Below are 18,055 nucleotides of genomic sequence, written 5' to 3'. Positions count from 1 at the left end.
AGGGACGGCGCGGGAGCCGGGGCCCGGGGCCGCGGGGCGGGCGGCCGGCGCTGTCTGCTCGCGGGGCTGCTGCTCGGGCATGTGCGAGCGGCGGCGGCGGCGGCGGCGGCGGCGGGCGGGGGCGGCGCGCCCGGCGTGGTGCGGGCGGCGGGCGTCCTCGGGAGGCGGCGGCGGGCGGCGCGGAGCAGCCCCCACCCGCCCGGGGAGGGAGCGGGCACTTGGCGGCACGCGGCCTCGAGCCTCGCCTCCCACACCCCCGCACACAAAGACGCCGCTCCGCACAGAGAGCAGTGGCCCGCAGCGGGAGCGGGGGCGCACGGGGCGCCGGCCCCGGGGACCCCGCCGCCGCCGCAGGGACGCGCGCCCGCAGCCTCCGGCTACCCTAAACCGCATAGCCCGGCCCTCAGCCCGAGCAGCCGGCGAGGGATGAGCGGATGCGGGAGAGAGAGGAGGGGACCCCGGGTGCCCGGAGCTGGGCTGGTAACAGCTTGACCCCGCAGCATCATGGGGCTTGTAGTCCGCTTGGTGGAAACGAGTGTTTCGGATGACCAGAGCCGGTCAGGAACCGATTTCCTGAAAAGGTGGACTGAGAGTCAGGCCTGGTCGAAAGGGAGACCTTACTTTGCTGCCAGGTGGGTTGGGACGCGCCTCCACCTGCTGGCATTTTGCCTTTTGCAAAGAAATGGAAGAGGCTTACAGGCCAGGCTTGAAGGGTTGGGGCAGGGAACGTGTGGCCTGCAGAAGTAAGCTTGGGTCCCAGGGAGGGTGAGAAGGCATCTGGGTTCTTAGAAGATACTGACTAATGAGTGGCTCCCAAGAGAGATTCAGGGCGTCAGTACCAAGGGTCATTGAAGTAGCCAGGGATCTGACACTTGAATTGTTTCTAAAGTCTTTTGCTCTTTCAGAAAATTAAACCCCATCCTCCACACATCGCATTGGAAAGAGATTGTCCAACGGGGCGAAGAAGGCTGTCCTTCCCCTACATTGCTCAGCAAGAACCAGGATGAGGTTGAGCAAAGACAGCAGCAGGTGGCAGCTCCCCACCTCCATCCCACGTGGGTCCCTGCCCAAGGGAAATGGCTGAGTCCAGATTGCCTCCTTCCTGAATGACCAGAGTAGATGAGCCCTTCCACAGGATCCCTTGCAGAGAGTGTGGTAAAAGTGAAAATGGCCTCTGTGGTGGCCAACTGCAAATGTTAAAAGGACCAAGATGCCCTGAAAGAGAAAATGGATCATGGTGTCAAGAGACTTGTGTTTAAACACCGCATCAATAGCTTGATCGTAAGCAAATTGTTTACATTTCTGAGTTTCCCAGTCCACTCACCTCTAAAATGGAATTGGATGCTACGTCGGGGGGGCGGGGGTGAGCTAAGGACAGCCACTGCCTGAAAACTGGTCTCTCTCCTTCAGCCAGGCTGAGACAGGTGGCAGGAATGAACGTGTTGCCTTCCTTGAGCCCACCTTAACCAAGGCAGAAGTAAGGGATTCCTCGCCAAGCCGACTCAGAACAACAATCTAAAGTGTGTTTGTGTGGGAGGTGCCAGCAAAAGCTTGCAAACTCCTGGTGCCTCCCTCGGGTTTCTTTGTGTGGTCTTCTCTTCTGCCTCCAGCACAGCCAGCGTTGTCAGGCCCGGGAGGGCTGAGGGAGGAGCTGACTGCCTCGCCCCTTGCTGCAGCCTGGGAGGAGCCGGCAGGCGGCTCCACAGCCAGGTCCGCGGCCCACCACCTCCGCTAGGGGCCAGCAGAGTGTCGTGATTGCAGCCCGAGTTGAGGAGGGGGCTAGAGTAAAGGAGGAGCTTCTAGGAGAGGCCTCTAGGCTTGTACACTACCTCATTAAATCGTTTTCAGAACCTTGTGTGTGATTCCACTTGAGCTGTGCTGTTTTCTGGGATGGTGACATCCCCGGAGAACCCAGAAACCCTTCTATCGCCACCTTCAAGCACTGAATCTTGGCTGTGGTGAGGTTGGGGGTTCTGGAACAAAGTTTGGACCGTGAGTAAGTATTAGGGTCACTCCCAGGCAGTCCCTGAGCTAATAGGAAGATGGGGCGACAGGGTTAGGGGGCCGTGAATCATTCTTCCCCTGAACAAGTCTGTAGCACAAGAAGGGACCGAGGCCAGCATGCATTTGGAGGAACTATTCTTTGGGTAGCTAGGTTCCCCTTTTGCCAGATGGTCATCTACCGACACTAAACCCAGGTCGCTTTCCCTTTGGTCTCTGCGCCCTGGCTGCCACGTGCTCGAGACGCACCCACACAGCTAAGAAACAAAGGCAGCCAAGCGACAGGCCTGCCAGCAGCCGCCTCGACATTTAATAAATGAAATTCCATAGATGGGGGTCGATCTGGGGTGAACGGGCGGCCACTGCTCCTGGGCTGCACGCCCAGTTTCAGCTGCCAGGCTGCTTCCCACCTCCAGTGCTGGGGCCACCAAGCCTACAGGCTCTTTGGTAGGAGTAAAGCATGGGGTGGCATCACCGCCACCGAGTTATCTTTGCTGGCAGAAGCCCCACCTGCTGAGCTGCTGGCTGGATGGGGGGGGGGGTTGTCTGCAAGATTTTTTTCTTAAGGTGAGATTATAAATATATCCTGTGGATCGCAATTTCAAATAAACTTGTCAATCTGGGTTACAGCAAAAGGCGATGGAACTTTGCGTGTATTTTCGGTGGTGTGACTCATAAGCATTGCTTGTCTCCCCTAGGGAAGGAGCCTGCCCACCCACAAGTCCCCGCTGCTCTGGCACTGCTGGGAGAAATCGACCCACTCAGGCACCCCTATCAAAGGACTCCCCCAAACCCCCGTTCTAGAACTGAGCAGGAATTCCTGACATCTAGGAAACTCTCCCTGTAACTAGTGTCATCACTGACCTGCCCCTTTCTCTGTGTCCCCCCCCCCCCAACACCTTGTGCATTCTACCCACTCCACCAGCTGAGTGCTCTGACAGCCCTTTTGCGACTGTAAGGATGGGGGCTGGGTGCAAACGGGTCACACGTGTGTGGGGAGCATGCTCAGTGTGGGGTGCACCCACGTGCAGCCTGCTCTTCAGCTCCTAGCCCCCCTCTCCCTCTCCTGCTATGAGAAGTCGCCCCCCCCAAAAAAAGGTCCTTACAAGAATTGGTTCCTGTATGTCATATGCATATGCTCTGAATACATACACACCCGTTGGGCGGCCCAGAAACATCGTTGATGCATACAAAACAGAGCAAGCTCGGGCTGGTGCACACAACACTGTGGTCACTCTTAACCAGATTCTTTGCTTTCTTGTTTGAAACAAGGATGGTGTAGTTTTAGTCCCGCAGGCAGGGAGTCACACTTGAGTGACCTCTCGGGCACCTGGTCTTCCATATTGGTGGTAGCGGGTGTACTTGTTGGGGATGTGGCCACAGACCCACCTGGACACTGACATGGACACAGAGGGGACCAGAAAACACACCTCACCCCATTCCAGCCTCTGACCGCAAGGAGCAACGTGCCTGACGATGCTTCCTGTCTGCCCCAGTCCCCACCACGTCCGTCTCTCAGCTGCTGGACCACTCCCCAATCTGAAAGTGAAGGTCAAAGTGCCAATGGGTGTCTGGGTTGCAGAGCAGACAGGAGAGGGCCGCGGCTCCTTTAAGAGCCCCCGTCCACTCTGGCCGGCGCGCAGGCTTCCTCTCTCCGAGAGGCGCGGCCTCGGAGCGGAGCGGCGGGGCGGGGTGCGTGCGCCCCTCCCCCGGTGGGCAGGGCCTGCGCTGCTTCCTGCAGGAGCGGCCCGGGCCGCGCAGGGGGCGGGGAGAGCGGCGAACGGCGGCGGGGCGGCGCGGGGCGGCGCGGGGCGGAGGGCGCCCGAGGGCGAGCGGGCGGGCGGGCACGGCGGGTTCCGGGCCAGCCCCGGGGGCGGACGGTTGGCCGCGCGCGCGGAGCCTCGCCGGGGCCTTGCGGGAGCCGGGCCGGGCCGTAGGGCCGCCGCCGCCGCCCGGGCCCGCCGCCCGCGCCCCCCACGCTGGCCCAAAGGGCTGCGGCCGCGTCGCCGCTGAGGATGTCCCGGAAGGGGCCGCGAGCGGAGGTGTGTGCGGACTGCAGCGCTCCGGGTAAGCGGCGGGGACCGGGCCGGGGGCGGGACCGCACCGCAGGCCGCCGCCGGGCGGGCGCCGGGGCCTGGCGGGAGCGCCGTGCGGGGCCGGAGGGCGGGGCGGGGGCCACTGCGGAGCGGCGTCCTTGGCGGGAGGGCCGGCTGCGGGGGGCGCTGTGCGTTGGAGCCAGTGGACAGGAGGGAACCGCCTCCCACCTCCATCTCGGCATTCAGACGGAAGCGCCCGCCTAGGGTGGCAGGAGGGCCGTGGCGGAGGCCGGCAGGCAGTGGGAGGTGGGCGCTAGTATGGTTTGTGTCATCCCTGCCACCCCCGCGTCTTGCACCTGCTGCTCACATGGTCCTCATGCCCGCCGGAGCGGTGGAGGGCAAGGGGCCTGGATACGGGTTTCTCGGGAGCACCTGACGGGGGTGGCTACTCTAGGACGCCCAGCCCGATTCCCAAGCCTGGGGCTCCTTGTAGGGCCGGCCTTACGTTCAGGGACGATCTTAAGTATGGGCATCTTCCCCGGAAGCATCTCCAGGCCTGCTGGTGTCTGGGAACAGCTAGACTCAGCTTTTCCTGTTCCGGGTAGGCCTGTTTAAGAAGGTGTGCTAGGTATTGCCTCAGTCCAGACACCGATTTCTCCTGCACGCTATCCCATTCTGGATAAGAGAAAGTGGTAATTGCTGCCTAGACTCCCCTTATCCGGCTGGCTCCCGGGCTGACAGGACTTAGACGCTGCTTCCCCCCTTCCTCTCAGCAGAGTTAGGTCTGAACTGTTTGAAAGCCCCCTGGCTTGCTGAGGAAGTGAAGGGAGGGCAGCAACTTAGCAGGCTGGTCCCTTAGTGAGAAGACACAGCCAGTGATGGGACCAGCAGCTGACCAGAGGAAGGAAGCGCTGGCCTTTGCCCATCCTCTGTAAAAGAAGCTGGCTTCCCAGATGGGCCCAGGGCCTTCTGAACTCCATGGGGACTGTAGATTGTGATTGAGAGTGTGGGGTTTTGACTCGCAGTCACCCCTTAGAAGTCCCAAGTGTGAGCCCCATGGGGAGCGATGGATAGCGGGCGGGGGCATGAACATGAGACCTCCGTAGGGTATGAATGTTCTGTAAGTGCCTGGAGGATCTAGTTATGGATAGCTGTCCTGGCGCCTAGTTAGCTGGAGACTCTGACTCCCCTCCCCTGGTCGGAATGGAGGAGCTAGGTGTCTCTCCAGGCTGTTGTGCACCGCTGTGGGATGAGCCTAGGAGACCTAGCAGGTGCCATCAGGGGAGCCTGGGTTCCGGTGCTGCCTTTGTTTCCAACTTTACCCTGTGACCTATGGAAGCACTGTGCTCACTGGGGCCTCAGTTCCCTCAGCTCTAAAGCAAAGAGGGCGGAACAGAAATGTATTTTGAGGGCCCTCCCGTTCCCCAGTCTCCATCTCTGGCTGCAAAGCTGTATCTTCCATGTTGTCTGTGACTATCTGGCTGGAGCCTCTGGGGACCCAGTGGTGCTAGGAGGAATGGGTGTGTTAGATGTTAGGCCGCTGAGCTCATAGCCCCCGCCTCATCTGACAGAGGCAGGCCTGATCCAGAATGCAGACCAAGCATGTGTGCAGAATGGTGCCAGTCTTACTCGTTATCCCACCTTAGTACCTAGTGATTGGCACACAGCAGCCACTCCCTGTACAAGTGTTGTATTTGTTAGAACTGCCCTACACCACACTGGCCCTGCCAGACAGTGGCATTCTAGATCTGGCCTATAGCATCCTGGACAAGACAGCCTGAGCATGCCCAGTATTCTCTTCTATCACGTATATGATATATAGATTTGTGATAGATAGATAGATAGATATCACATGTCTATATATCACATATCCCGTACACTCATACATCCCAGTATATCTCGGGCCCAAAGTCACAGTCACTGTGATAGAACTCTGCTGTTGGCTGGGTATGCTGGCTCATGCCTTTAAACCCAGCACTTACGTGTCAGAGGTAGGCAGTTCTCCAAGCCAGCCAGGGCTGTGTAGTGAGACCATGAGGTAGGGTCATAGCCCTATTATAGTTTATTAACTTGGAGGGTGATAAAGGCGAGCGGTGAGATGCTCAGAGACAGGTGTAAATATGTTGCAAGGCATCTGGACACACTGTGGCTGCTATGGTAGTTCATGACACCTTACCAGGTGCTGTGCCCCTGCATGCCTTGGGAATCTAGGAAAAGGCCGGAGTCAGGGTGCACTAAGAATGTTGATTATCCCCTTTGCCTCTACCCACTCGACCTCATTGCCTTGGTTCCCATAACGTTGGCCTGGCTCTCAAGCATCCCCTTCTCAACACACAGCCTATACATCAGCCTTTCACTTTGATACACAGGTGTAAAGAGCTCCAGATACCCAGCCTATAGTGATCAGAGCTGACCACCAGCTGGGGAGATGTTACAGAGCATCCTGCAGGCTCATTTGTCTTCTTATAAGTGCAGGACCGGTGGTGGGCTTTGTGTCCTTTTTTCTGAGACAGGAAAATTTTTCTCTGTGCAGCCCTGGAGGTCCTGGAACTCCCCCTGTAGACCAGACTGGCCTGGAACTCAGAGATTCGCATGCCTCTTCTTCCCGAGTGCTGGGATTAAAGGTGTGCGCCACCATTGCCCAGCAACTTTGCTTCTTTTATTAGGGTACAACCTAAGTACAGCTTAGTGTCTGTCTTTAGTCTTTCTTTCCTTTTGATTTTGAGACAGGGTCTCACTATAGACCAGGCTGGCCAAGAACACATAGAGATCCGCCTGCCTCTTCCTCCCGAGTGCTAGGATGCCTGGCTGTTTGTGAGCCTGTGTGGTCACTAAGCTATTCAGTGTATAGAACATTTCCATTACCCTCACAGCTGTCACCTGACCACACCCCCAACAGTAACCACCACTTTGACCTCTGTTCCCTTGGATTCCTCTTGCCTGCTTTCTGCATAGCAGATTTTCTTACTTGTTTTCCAAGGGTTTAGCCCTTAGCTTAGAGGGAGGAAGGCCTGAAGCTGGTCTTTATATATAGACCTGCTGGCCCTAGAAGCCACTGGTAGCTTTTGAAGGTGGCATGAACTAACTTTAGAGGCCTTCCTGTGGCTGGCACCAGTGCCCTCTCTGATACCTGGCCACATATACTAACCCTCACCTGCCTGCGGAGCCGCTAGAGGAAGGTGCGGCGTCCTCTAACCCTCACGTGTCCCCTTCTGCCCCAAGTTTGCAAGGAGCTTCCTAAGGCAGAAACCTTCCGTGGCCCTTACGCTTCAGAACTGGCAGTGATGGGGTTTGAATCTGGCTTGGCGGGCCAAGGTTATTTGGACCTAGGGTGCAGGTAGAATTGTTAGGGTGGACTTCCTATGTGTGTCATCCAAAACTGGCCCAGACCAAAACAATGTCCTCTGCCCACCCTTCCTGTTTGAGGTCACAGCTGAAGAATGGAAGGACCCTCCTCAGGCAGGGAAACCATGCCAAGCAAAGCCTCAAAACTTGAGGCTCTGGGACCACTGGCCCTGGATATCCAGCTGGTTCCTGTAGGCCTGGTTGGTGTCTCCGCAGGGCCACAGGCCGGGGTGGAGACCTCAGGGCTGCCCATTTCTGATCCTTGCCTGGGCGTCTCCCGACTCACAGGAAACCCTACCTCTTCAGCAAGAGGAATTTAGGCTGCATCACTTCCCGCTTCCTGCCTGGGCTGCAGGAGGTGACTGGCAGGCAGACCCCCTGACCCAGTGGTGTTTGGAAGTGGGGGAAGGGAGTTTTCCATGTGTGGGGGGCGTCGGTTCTCATTGTTTGGGTAAAACCAACACAAAAGACTCTAGGGCTCCCCCTCTTGGCAGAGGTGGCTGGTTTCCCAGTTCTTAGAATCAACCCCCTCTCCTCTGGGGTGTGTAGTGGCCACTTTGTACATCCCTCATTGCCTTGTTTTGTGAGGTTCCAAAAGAAGCCTGGCTCCAAAGGCCGCTCTTTTACTTCCTGTTTCCACACTGTATTGAGGGACAACCCCCCTCCAACATGGGTAGAGCTTAAGCCCTGACTCAGTCAGCTCCTGATTCTGGGAACTTTGATGGGGACCTTGGCTCCCAGGCCTGAGGATTGCCTTCCGCTTGCTCAGAATTACCTTCATCGCAGACCTGTCCAGCCCTTAAGAGTGCCCACTGCTGAATATCCTGAATTCTAATAAGGCAAGACAGAGAGCCAGCCCCACCTCCAGAACAAGGCTTCCTGAGCCTGGGTGGGGGCCTGGGCAGAGCAGAGTGTCCTGGGAGAGCAGCTCCCTGCCCCCACTCTGGACAGCACACAATGGCTGCTTTCTCCCCCATGACCTTTCCTTTCTGCAGCCTGAGCTGTGTGCAGCTGTCTCCTCCTCTTCTAGAGGGGCTTGGGGTGGTAGTAACCTTACTACCCTTGAGGACCCAGAAGCTTTTACCCATTTGTCCCCATTCCTGTTTCTCCCCAAGGACTGGGGAATGGCTCCCCAGGCTGGTCCTGAGGCTGCAGGGGCCGAGGGCAGCAAGTTTAGGCTTGGGCTGGTCTCTGACATTGAAGTGCCTGGCTCTGCATCCCCAGCAGTTCTGCTCAGTAGCTGTGTGACCTTGAGCAACCCCTTTGACCTCTCTGAGCCACTGAATCCCCATCAGTAGAGCAAGCTAGCACTTGTGAAAGGAATCTTGGGCAAAAAATTACTTGGCCAGTAAATAGTGAAAATTCAGGCAAGGTAGTTCCATTGCTCACTCTGTCCATAAGACTGCAGCCCACAGTGATGGTGGCATGAGGCTGTGGCCTCTCAGCTGTGGCAGAGTAGGGTTAAGAGCCATGCTGTCAGGCGGGGTCCAACAGAAGCATGCCCAGGTCTGTGTGGCATCAGGGTGATATCCCATAGGAGGCTCCTGCCTCCCTCTGGAATAGCTGGGAAACAGTCTTGATTCCTGAGGAGGGGCTGTGAAGCTGGTAGCTATGGCTGTGGGACAGGACACTGTACCCTGGGGACCATGCATTCCCAGAGGTACAGGTCTTTTTTTTTTTTTTTGGTTTTTTGAGACAGGGTTTCTTTGTGGCTTTGGAGCCTGTCCTGGAACTAGCTCTGTAGACCAGGCTGGTCTCGAACTCACAGAGATCCGCCTGCCTCTGCTGGGATTAAAGGCGTGTACCACCATCGCCCGGCCTTATTATTATTATTACAGGTCTTATAGGAAAGGGCTAATGGCCAGTTTCTGGGCTCCTGGGGAGACTGAATGAAGTACCTGAAGCACTGAGCGTATGCCAGGCCAGAGCGGGTGCTGGGGAAGTGGTACCTCTCCTGTGGCGGCAGCTGACTTCCCTCCTCTCTCCCCCAGACCCCGGCTGGGCATCTATCAGCAGAGGTGTGCTGGTCTGTGACGAGTGCTGCAGTGTGCACCGGAGCCTGGGACGCCACATCTCCATTGTCAAGCACCTTCGCCACAGCGCCTGGCCTCCTACACTGCTACAGGTAGGGAACTGAACCAGACACTGTCTTTCCCAGTGTGTAGTGCCCAGGTATCCCCAACCCCCTTCCTGTCCTCCCACAGACACACATATACCTGTCCATAATCTGCACCTTCCAGGAACTGCAGCCATCTAAAACAGTTTGTCCCTGAGCCCTTCCACCAAGCCCCGTTCCCTATAGTGTCTACTCATTAGCTTGGACTTAGTGTATTGAGCAAGTCATTTAGACTCTCTGAACCTTGGCAAACCCACCACGGTGAGCCAGCATGAAGTGCTAAACAGGACACATGACTTTGGGTAGCCTGACTGGATAGAGGTCGGCTGTACCAGGCACACAGTAGGACCCTTGGTGGTATTTCCAGCTGCAGCAGGCACTCTGGGAATGTCCCCCCCAATGCCTAGCACGGAGTGGGCACTCTCTTGCTTGGCATCTCTTCTCCACAGATGGTGCACACGCTTGCCAGCAACGGGGCCAACTCCATCTGGGAGCACTCCCTGCTGGACCCTGCACAAGTGCAAAGTGGCCGGCGCAAAGCCAACCCCCAAGACAAAGTCCAGTAAGTGGGGCTGCAGGGGTGGTGGTCAGGGCTGTGTTCCTGGGACAGGGGCCTGGAAGGTAGCTTTCCTGAGCTCTGCTCACATGGCCTCCTGTGTGTTCCATGCAGCCCCATCAAGTCAGAGTTCATCAGGGCAAAGTACCAGATGCTGGCGTTTGTGCACAAGCTTCCCTGCCGTGATGACGATGGGGTCACTGCCAAAGACCTCAGCAAGGTGTGAGGGGCCCCTCTTCCCACACCCATGTCACCCTGAGGCCTAGCCCAGGGCCGGGAAAACAGTAAGTGCAGACCCCTAGGGGCCAGAGAAGTTTGCTCCGTCATGCTGCTGGTAGCTAAGGGGCCTCCATGCCCAAGTGGACACACAGGGCCTTCCATCTGCCACTTGAAAGCTAGGAAAACTTGGGGTACTTGCTTAGCTGTTCAGAACCGTCATTTCCTCACCAGTAAAATGGGAAAGGAATAACAGCGCCCCCCTCCGGCTGATGTGCTCCGAGCAGAGCACATGGAGGCTAGCAACCGCAGCTGTTACTCACAGGCATCATCCTCTAGCGGGTCGCCCTCTGGCCCGCCTGACATGGCCAGTTTTGGCGAGGCCCCTTGGAGCTGGTAGGAGGACCGGAGCAGCCAGGTGGGGGGGGGGGGCTCCTTGGGCACACGTGCATCTCTCACACTCCACTTAGCGCGGTCTGTCTGCTCCTTGCAGCAACTGCACTCGAGTGTGCGAACAGGCAACTTGGAGACATGTCTGCGCCTGCTTTCCCTGGGCGCCCAGGCCAACTTCTTTCACCCAGAAAAGGGCACTACACCTCTCCATGTGGCTGCCAAGGCAGGGCAGACCCTGCAGGCTGAGCTGCTGGTGGTATATGGAGCTGACCCCGGCTCCCCTGATGTCAATGGCCGCACGCCAATTGACTATGCCAGGTGAGAATCAGCTAAAGGGTGAGGCTCAGGTGGAGGGAGTGGACTCTTGCTGTAGGGCTGAGCCGTGTCACCTCCCCACAGGCAGGCGGGGCACCATGAACTGGCAGAAAGGCTAGTTGAGTGCCAGTATGAGCTCACTGACCGGTTGGCCTTCTACCTCTGTGGACGCAAGCCCGGTGAGCAGAGAATGAGTTGGGCCTGACTAGGCCAGGCAGGTGGGACCTAGACACACCCAGCGGCAGGTGCCATAGTGACAAAGCCAGCTGGGGAACTGTGTTGCTAGGCAACTGGCTCCTGTGAAATTGCTGCAGGCTCTGGGTTGCTGCAAGCATGTTGGGGCCAAGGAGTGGGGGTGGGCCTGACTTGCAGCCAGCTTTCAATGCTCTTGGGGTGTCCTGCCCTCCTCCATTGCCTCTGACACTTGCAGGTGTCAAATCCTGCTCATGGTAGTGAGGTAGGCTCCTGGATGCTGGCGCCACCTGGCATCAGTGACTTGGCATTTTTATTTTTGTTCAGATCACAAGAATGGGCATTACATCATCCCACAGATGGCTGACAGGTGAGTGCCCACCTGATGCCCCTTTCCAGCTATTAGATGTCAAGGTGGCTTGACCCAGAGCTTCAGTGACCTGGCACTCCACCCTATAGTGACTAGCAACACAGGAATTCATAGCCTAGTTGCCACCAATTATATATGCTAAGGAGGTGAGAAATGCCAGCTCAGCACACACCATGCCCCTGAGCCTTGTGATTCCTAAGTATCGGGCGGGCTTTGGTACAAAGGTTAGATCACTTTGCTTGGACCTGTTGTGTCGCTGCTTCCAATAAAGGATTCCCTCTGTGGGGAGAAGATAGTTCTGGGAACTGGCTGACTTTGAGACTGCTAGCCGGGTCCCCAATATGCTCCGAGCTCGGCAGGAATCCCAGGGTAGTAATGGGGAATTTCTGCCTCTGATCTCAGAGGCCCCAAGATACCCAGGCAGTGGAGGATACCCCCGCCACTTAATCCGTTTTTAGGACATATGTTGGCGCCACCTAGTGGTCCTCAGAGGGCTACAACTTGATGCCTAGCAGTGATCCCTGGCATTAGGAGAGGATTTCTACCACAACCTATACAGACAAGTAGTCAGAACTGCCCTGTTCTAAGACCCCAAGACTTAACTATCCATCTCTAGTCTGATCTGCCTGGTGATGTATGTCTCCATGCATGTGTATCTGTATGTATTGTCAGCTCACGCACATATGGACATAGATTCAGTGGTTGTTCACTTAGCACCTTCTCAGAGCCAGCTGCTGCTCTAGGAACAGCAAGGTAACACAGACACCACCACTACCCTCAAACTACAACTCAGCCTGAAGGGACAGCAGCAAGAGGGGCTAGGGCAGAGGTAGGAACTGCAGGCAGCTTATGTAGCACAGCATGATGTGAGAAATAAGACTGGAAAGAGCCAGGTGAGACGGACCCTGGTGGGGAACCTCAGCAGGAGTGGGACCATCCTGAGGGTGATGGATGTGATGTAGGAGGCTCTGCTACTGCCTGACCTCTCTGAGCCTCGGTTATATCATCTCCGTACTTACCTTTGGGGAATGTCGAGAGTAAATACAACAAACGCAAAGTATTTAGCGTACCTTTTAAAGAAAGCATTGTGAGTTATGGTTTGTACATGTTACTATTGAGCTGTTTTAGGGCAGAGTATAGCCAGGCATGTTAGCACTCTGACCACTGGATGAGAAAGGGATCTAGAGGCAAGCCTAGAAGTAAAGAGATAGAGATTTCTAAAAGCCCAGACCAGAGGAAATGAGGGCAGAAGAGGTCAGTGTGGCTAGGATCTGAGGTAGAGGAGGGAGACCTTGGGTGGCTCCGGGAGCTGACAGTGAACAGAGGAACCCGTTGAGGAGACGCGGTCCTTGCGCGCTCTGTTTTGGGTGTGTGTGTGGTTTGTGTCTGAGCTGGAGTGCGCAGGCCAGTGCGCCTGCTCCTGGGTAATTGCTGCTCTGTCCTGTTCTTCCCTCTGCTGCCATCCTGGATTAGATCTCGGCAAAAGTGCATGTCTCAGAGGTACTTGCACCTGCCGGCTGCAGGCCAGGGGGAGGCTTGGTGTGTGGCCTTGGGGTCTCAGCTCCCTGAGCTCCCTGCATGCTTGGGGGGCAACCAGCAGGGGCCTGGCTGTCTCTCACGTCTGGCCTCTCCTTCTCTGTTCACAGCCTGGATCTGTCTGAATTGGCCAAAGCTGCCAAGAAGAAGCTGCAAGCAGTGAGTCTGCCTCCACAAGCTAGGACTACTTAGAGCTGCCCTCCAGCCCCGTCACGCCCCTCCGCCACCTCCCCGTGCCCTTGTGTTTGATCCTGGTTCTGCCCTCCAAGTGTGCCCAGAGCCTCATCTTCCCCGAGAGGGGGAAATGGCCTGGACTCCCCTCTTCCTTGCATATGAAACCTCACTCGCCCCTCAGTTGTGAGACAGGCTGGGTGACACAGGGGTCATGTGCTTCCCCGAAACCACACATCTTCCTGACAGACCTGGGTCCCCTTCTCTGCCTCTAGCTCAGCAACCGGCTGTTTGAGGAACTGGCCATGGATGTGTATGATGAGGTGGATCGGAGAGAGAACGATGCCGGTGAGTGGGCACCCCCTCCTTCAGTGAGTAAGAAAGGGTGGCTGGGGTGGGGGCTGCCCTGAGTCCCTGCCATCCCCGGCTGAGCAGTGTTGAGCTGTGGGCAGCCAGTCGCCTCCCTCCCTGCCCCACCAGGGAGCTCATCCTGCTCTGCTGCCTCCCACTTTGGCTGTCTCCCCAGCCCTGCTCCACCCCACCCCCACCCCACCCTGCATCATCCTTCCTGGCCACAGCCAGATTCCAGCCCAAACTCTGGGTCTAGCCTGGTGGGCCCTGCCTTGTTGTGTTTGTCAGTGGGCGGGCTTCACTGGGCCTTGCCCAGCTTTTGTGTTGGAGGAGACCCTGCTTCCTGCAGCACTGGCCCTCTGGGAATAAGGAGGGCCTGGGGGCTCTGCTTTCTTCACCTCTTCTCAGAGGCCCTACTCACAGCGGGTGATCTGCTCCCTGCCCCTCCCCCACAGTGTGGCTGGCTACCCAAAACCACAGCACCCTGGTGACGGAGCGCAGTGCTGTGCCCTTCCTGCCGGTCAACCCTGAATACTCAGCTACTCGGAACCAGGTAAGGAGAGATGGGCAGGAGGCCTGGGTGGTTTCCTTTCTGGATCCTCTGCCCTTCCTTAGCTTAAAGCCAACTCTCCTGAGGCCTCCCTTAGGGTCTGACTGGCTTTGGGACTTGGGGAATGGGATGAAGCTATTCTTTAGTACTGGTGGGTATTGTAGCCTCCTTCTGGGGGTTCCCCTGGGTGCCTTACGCCTTTGCTGGCCTGGGACTGGCTCCTGGGACTGGCACACTGCTCACTAGCCTGTGACACAGGGTTGAGGTATTTTTAGCTGTGAACAGATGGGGGGCCAGGGTCCTGCTTTGCTGCAGTATTTTAGCCCGTGGGCCGACCAGAGCGGCCCCTCATGCTGACCTTGCCTTCTCTGCCTTGCAGGGACGACAGAAGTTGGCTCGGTTTAATGCCCGAGAGTTTGCCACCTTGATCATTGACATTCTCAGTGAGGCCAAACGGAGACAGCAGGGCAAGAGCCTGAGCAGCCCCACAGGTGGGGACCTCGCACGAGCCGGCCACAGCATTGTCAGGCCTTGGCGCCACCTTTGCTTGGGATAAACAGTGTGGCTGAGCAAGCCCTGTGTGACAAATCTTGTGTCTTCAGACAACCTCGAACTGTCTGCGCGGAGCCAAAGTGACCTGGACGACCAGCACGACTACGATAGTGTGGCTTCTGACGAAGACACAGACCAGGAGCCCTTGCCCAGCACAGGCGCCACTCGGAACAACCGTGCCAGGGTCTGCGCACTGTCCCGGCTGCCCCTTCCCATTCTCCTCCAGACCCAGCTTCATGCCATATATAGCTCAGAGTCCTGAGATCAAATGACTGGCTTCTGTCTCTGCAGAGTATGGACTCCTCAGACCTGTCCGATGGGGCCGTGACGCTGCAGGAGTACCTGGAGCTGAAGAAGGCGCTGGCCACCTCCGAGGCCAAAGTGCAGCAGCTCATGAAGGTCAACAGTAGCCTGAGTGATGAGCTCAGGAGGCTGCAGAGAGAGGTAAGCACTGTGGCTGAGGGAGGGTGGAAAAGCATCCAAGGCTCTGGGAGTATGGATAGCCCCTTCGCAAAGGTGGTACCTACTTTGACCCAGAGTTGGGCACCACTGTGTACACTCAGATCCACAAACTGCAGGCAGAGAACCTGCAGCTCCGGCAGCCGCCAGGGCCAGCACCTATACCCCCACTTCCCAGTGAACGGGCAGAACACACACCCATGGGACCCGGTGGAAGCACCCATCGCAGGGACCGCCAGGCCTTCTCCATGTATGAGCCAGGCTCTGCCCTGAAGCCCTTTGGAGGTGCACCTGGGGACGAGCTCACCACACGGCTCCAGCCTTTCCACAGCACTGTGAGCAGCCTGTGGGTCTTGTGGGCGGGGGAGTGAGGGTCGCACTAACACAGCCTGTCATGACATTCTATGCTACCTCCCACAGGAGCTGGAAGATGATGCCATCTATTCGATGCACGTTCCTTCTGGCCTTTATCGGGTAAGCAGGACCTGGGGAGGAGGGTGGGCCCTGCACCGGTGACACACCAGCCCCTGACTGCAGGTGGAGGCTGACTCTAGCCCTGTCTTGGCTTTCAGATCCGGAAGGGGGTGTCTGCCTCATCTGTGCCCTTCACTCCCTCCTCCCCATTGCTGTCATGCTCCCAAGAAGGAAGTCGCCACACGGTAATTTCCATCGCAGAGCCCAGGACAAGCATGTGTGCTCTTGAGTTCCAGGAATGTATACTCACCATAACCTTGCCCTCCATCCTCCAGAGCAAGCTTTCACGCCATGGCAGTGGTGCAGACAGTGACTATGAAAACACACAAAGTGGGGACCCTCTGCTTGGGTGAGACACCTGTGGGTCTCTACCCAGCCCTTCCTTCTAGCATCTGAAGGGGAGGTGGTGAGGACCCAGCCATGCAGCTGGCTGGAACGGCTGCTTTTCTCTTCCCACCTGGGCCTAGACTGGAAGGGAAGCGATTCCTAGAGCTGGGCAAGGAGGATGAGCTGCACCCTGAGCTGGAGAGCCTGGATGGAGACCTAGACCCTGGGCTCCCCAGCACTGAGGATGTCATCCTAAAGACGGAGCAGGTCACCAAGAACATTCAGGAACTGTTGCGGGCAGCCCAAGAATTCAAACATGACAGGTAGGATGGGCACAGGTTCATGTTAACTTCTTTGTACTTGGGGGGAGGGTTGATGCTAGGATCCTAAGAGTCTGAGAAACCCCTCATCTGATTCCTGCCCTCCCCTGACAGCTTCGTGCCCTGTTCAGAAAAGATCCATTTGGCTGTGACTGAAATGGCCTCTCTCTTCCCAAAGGTACAGGGGCCACAGAGAAGCAGAGTGGGAGGGCCTTGCATAGAGGGTGGGGCAGATGCAAGTGACCTGCCTGCCACCTGGGTGGAGGTGAGCACCCTGAGCCACAATCTGTCGCCAGGCTTAAAGTCCAGGGTTCGACCTTTCCTTGCCCCTCCCTCCAGAGGCCAGCCCTGGAGCCTGTGCGCAGTTCACTGCGGCTGCTTAATGCCAGCGCCTACCGGCTGCAGAGCGAATGCCGGAAGACAGTGCCTCCAGAGCCTGGCGCCCCTGTGGACTTCCAGCTGCTGACTCAGCAGGTGATCCAGTGCGCCTATGACATCGCCAAGGCTGCCAAGCAGCTGGTCACCATCACCACCCGAGAGAAGAAGCAGTGACCACTCTCCCTGCCCTTACCCACACCCTGGGACCTCACTGGCCATGGGAGCTGGGCCACTCCAGACACTAACCCACCCCCAACAGAGCCACTGGCACAAGTGCCCTTAGTGCCGCCATTCTCCTCTGGCATCCAGGTGCCCTGGTGCCCACCCCCTCAGTCCCCAAGGATGGGAATGTGAGGTGGCAGGAGCTTCTGTCTCCCACATTCCATGCCCATCACCCTGTACATAGCATCCTTACCCTCAAGGAATTCCTCTCGGCCCTTCACCCTGCCTTCCAGGGTGCCCTCAGCAAAGAGTGGGACAGGGACACTCCACATGGGGCAGCTCCGCCTACTGCACCCTATCCCCATGAGCCAGTTTAGCCCTAGGGGGGCTGAGCAGGGGCATCCCCCTCGTTTGTACATTATCTCTGGATGTCTCTGCCCTGTAGCCATCAGCCCCTTCTTGCTGCTCTTTCATGCCAAATGGCCCCTGCCTAGAGCACAGGTCCCAACTTGTGTGCCAGGGTCCCCAGCAGCAAACACTGGAAAGTCTTTCTTCTCCCCTAACCCTTAATTTTAACTTTGTGGTAACTGAGTGTCCCTGTGTGCCTGCAACTGAGTATGTGGACGGCAGTGCCGTTCCAGAGACCTGGCCCATCTGGAGCTTTGAGGGGCAAGGGACCAGCATTGGGGGTCAGTGTCCCTCTCCCCTACCTGGACAGAGGGACTGTCAGGGTAACCAGCTGTGGTCCAGTTGCTGCTCTTACTTGTGCCCCTACACTATAAACATAAAAGGAAAACCACTTCCCTCCATCTCTCCCCATCCCCATGGGAAGTGTGCTGGCCAGGCAGAGCACAGAGCACCCGAGCCTGGGGCTGGCTCCCCAGGGTCCCCAACTCAGCCCCTCTCCCTAACACCTCTGCAAGGCCAGCACCCACATCACTACCTGCACCTACAGTGACCCACCCCCGGAAGTCTGGGGATCTGGCTACAGCTGGGAAGGCTGGCAAGACACTGACAGCACCCACCAGCTATTCTCCCCAACCACCTTCCCCTAGGTGGCCCAGCCCTACCTGTGGTGGTGGGTAGCTGTCAAGACGTGTGTCATGTACATTTGTATCAAAAATAAATAAGTGACCATGTGCCATTTCTGATGTCTTAGAGGTTGGAAGTAGGGCCTAGTACAGTTGTTGGTTCTGGTCAGCATCCCTGTCACTTACCACGTCCGCAGTCCTTGG

The 18,055-nt window shown here is 57.3% G+C and overlaps 1 protein-coding gene across 3 annotated transcripts; it reads left to right on the top strand.

The window, feature by feature from the left end:
- Positions 1-3,861: 3,861 nt before the first annotated feature.
- Positions 3,862-17,959, top strand: Git1 (GIT ArfGAP 1). 3 transcript variants are annotated; one of them, XM_075991565.1, is made up of 21 exons: positions 3,862-4,068; positions 9,374-9,507; positions 9,948-10,060; positions 10,169-10,274; positions 10,764-10,981; positions 11,063-11,157; positions 11,498-11,540; positions 13,014-13,040; positions 13,187-13,235; positions 13,523-13,595; positions 14,054-14,151; positions 14,528-14,639; positions 14,751-14,884; positions 14,992-15,144; positions 15,279-15,494; positions 15,580-15,633; positions 15,732-15,818; positions 15,909-15,982; positions 16,101-16,283; positions 16,395-16,458; positions 16,620-17,959. In XM_075991565.1, exons 1-21 carry the CDS (start codon positions 4,017-4,019, stop codon positions 16,830-16,832), a joined length of 2,298 nt encoding a protein of 765 aa, XP_075847680.1. In that variant the 5' UTR covers positions 3,862-4,016; the 3' UTR covers positions 16,833-17,959. The 3 variants fall into 3 exon arrangements, with proteins under 3 accessions (XP_075847680.1, XP_075847678.1, XP_075847681.1); XM_075991563.1 differs by having other exon boundaries at positions 15,264-15,494; XM_075991566.1 differs by lacking the exon at positions 13,014-13,040 and having other exon boundaries at positions 15,264-15,494.
- Positions 17,960-18,055: the final 96 nt, after the last annotated feature.

This window comes from Microtus pennsylvanicus, chromosome 11, assembly GCF_037038515.1.
Source record: "Microtus pennsylvanicus isolate mMicPen1 chromosome 11, mMicPen1.hap1, whole genome shotgun sequence".
Taxonomy (NCBI): domain Eukaryota; kingdom Metazoa; phylum Chordata; class Mammalia; order Rodentia; family Cricetidae; genus Microtus; species Microtus pennsylvanicus.
Note: the sequence above shows the minus strand (reverse complement) of the source record. Positions and strands in the feature narration are given on the sequence as shown.

Excerpts from the sequence above, each read along its gene's own strand:
- Git1 (XM_075991563.1), top strand. The coding sequence starts at position 4,017 with ATGTCCCGGAAGGGGCCGCGAGCGGAGGTGTGTGCGGACTGCAGCGCT. Across the intron at positions 9,508-9,947 it reads GGCCTCCTACACTGCTACAG|ATGGTGCACACGCTTGCCAG; the intron begins GTAGGGAACTGA and ends TCTTCTCCACAG. Across the intron at positions 15,145-15,263 it reads TCAGGAGGCTGCAGAGAGAG|ATCCACAAACTGCAGGCAGA; the intron begins GTAAGCACTGTG and ends GTGTACACTCAG.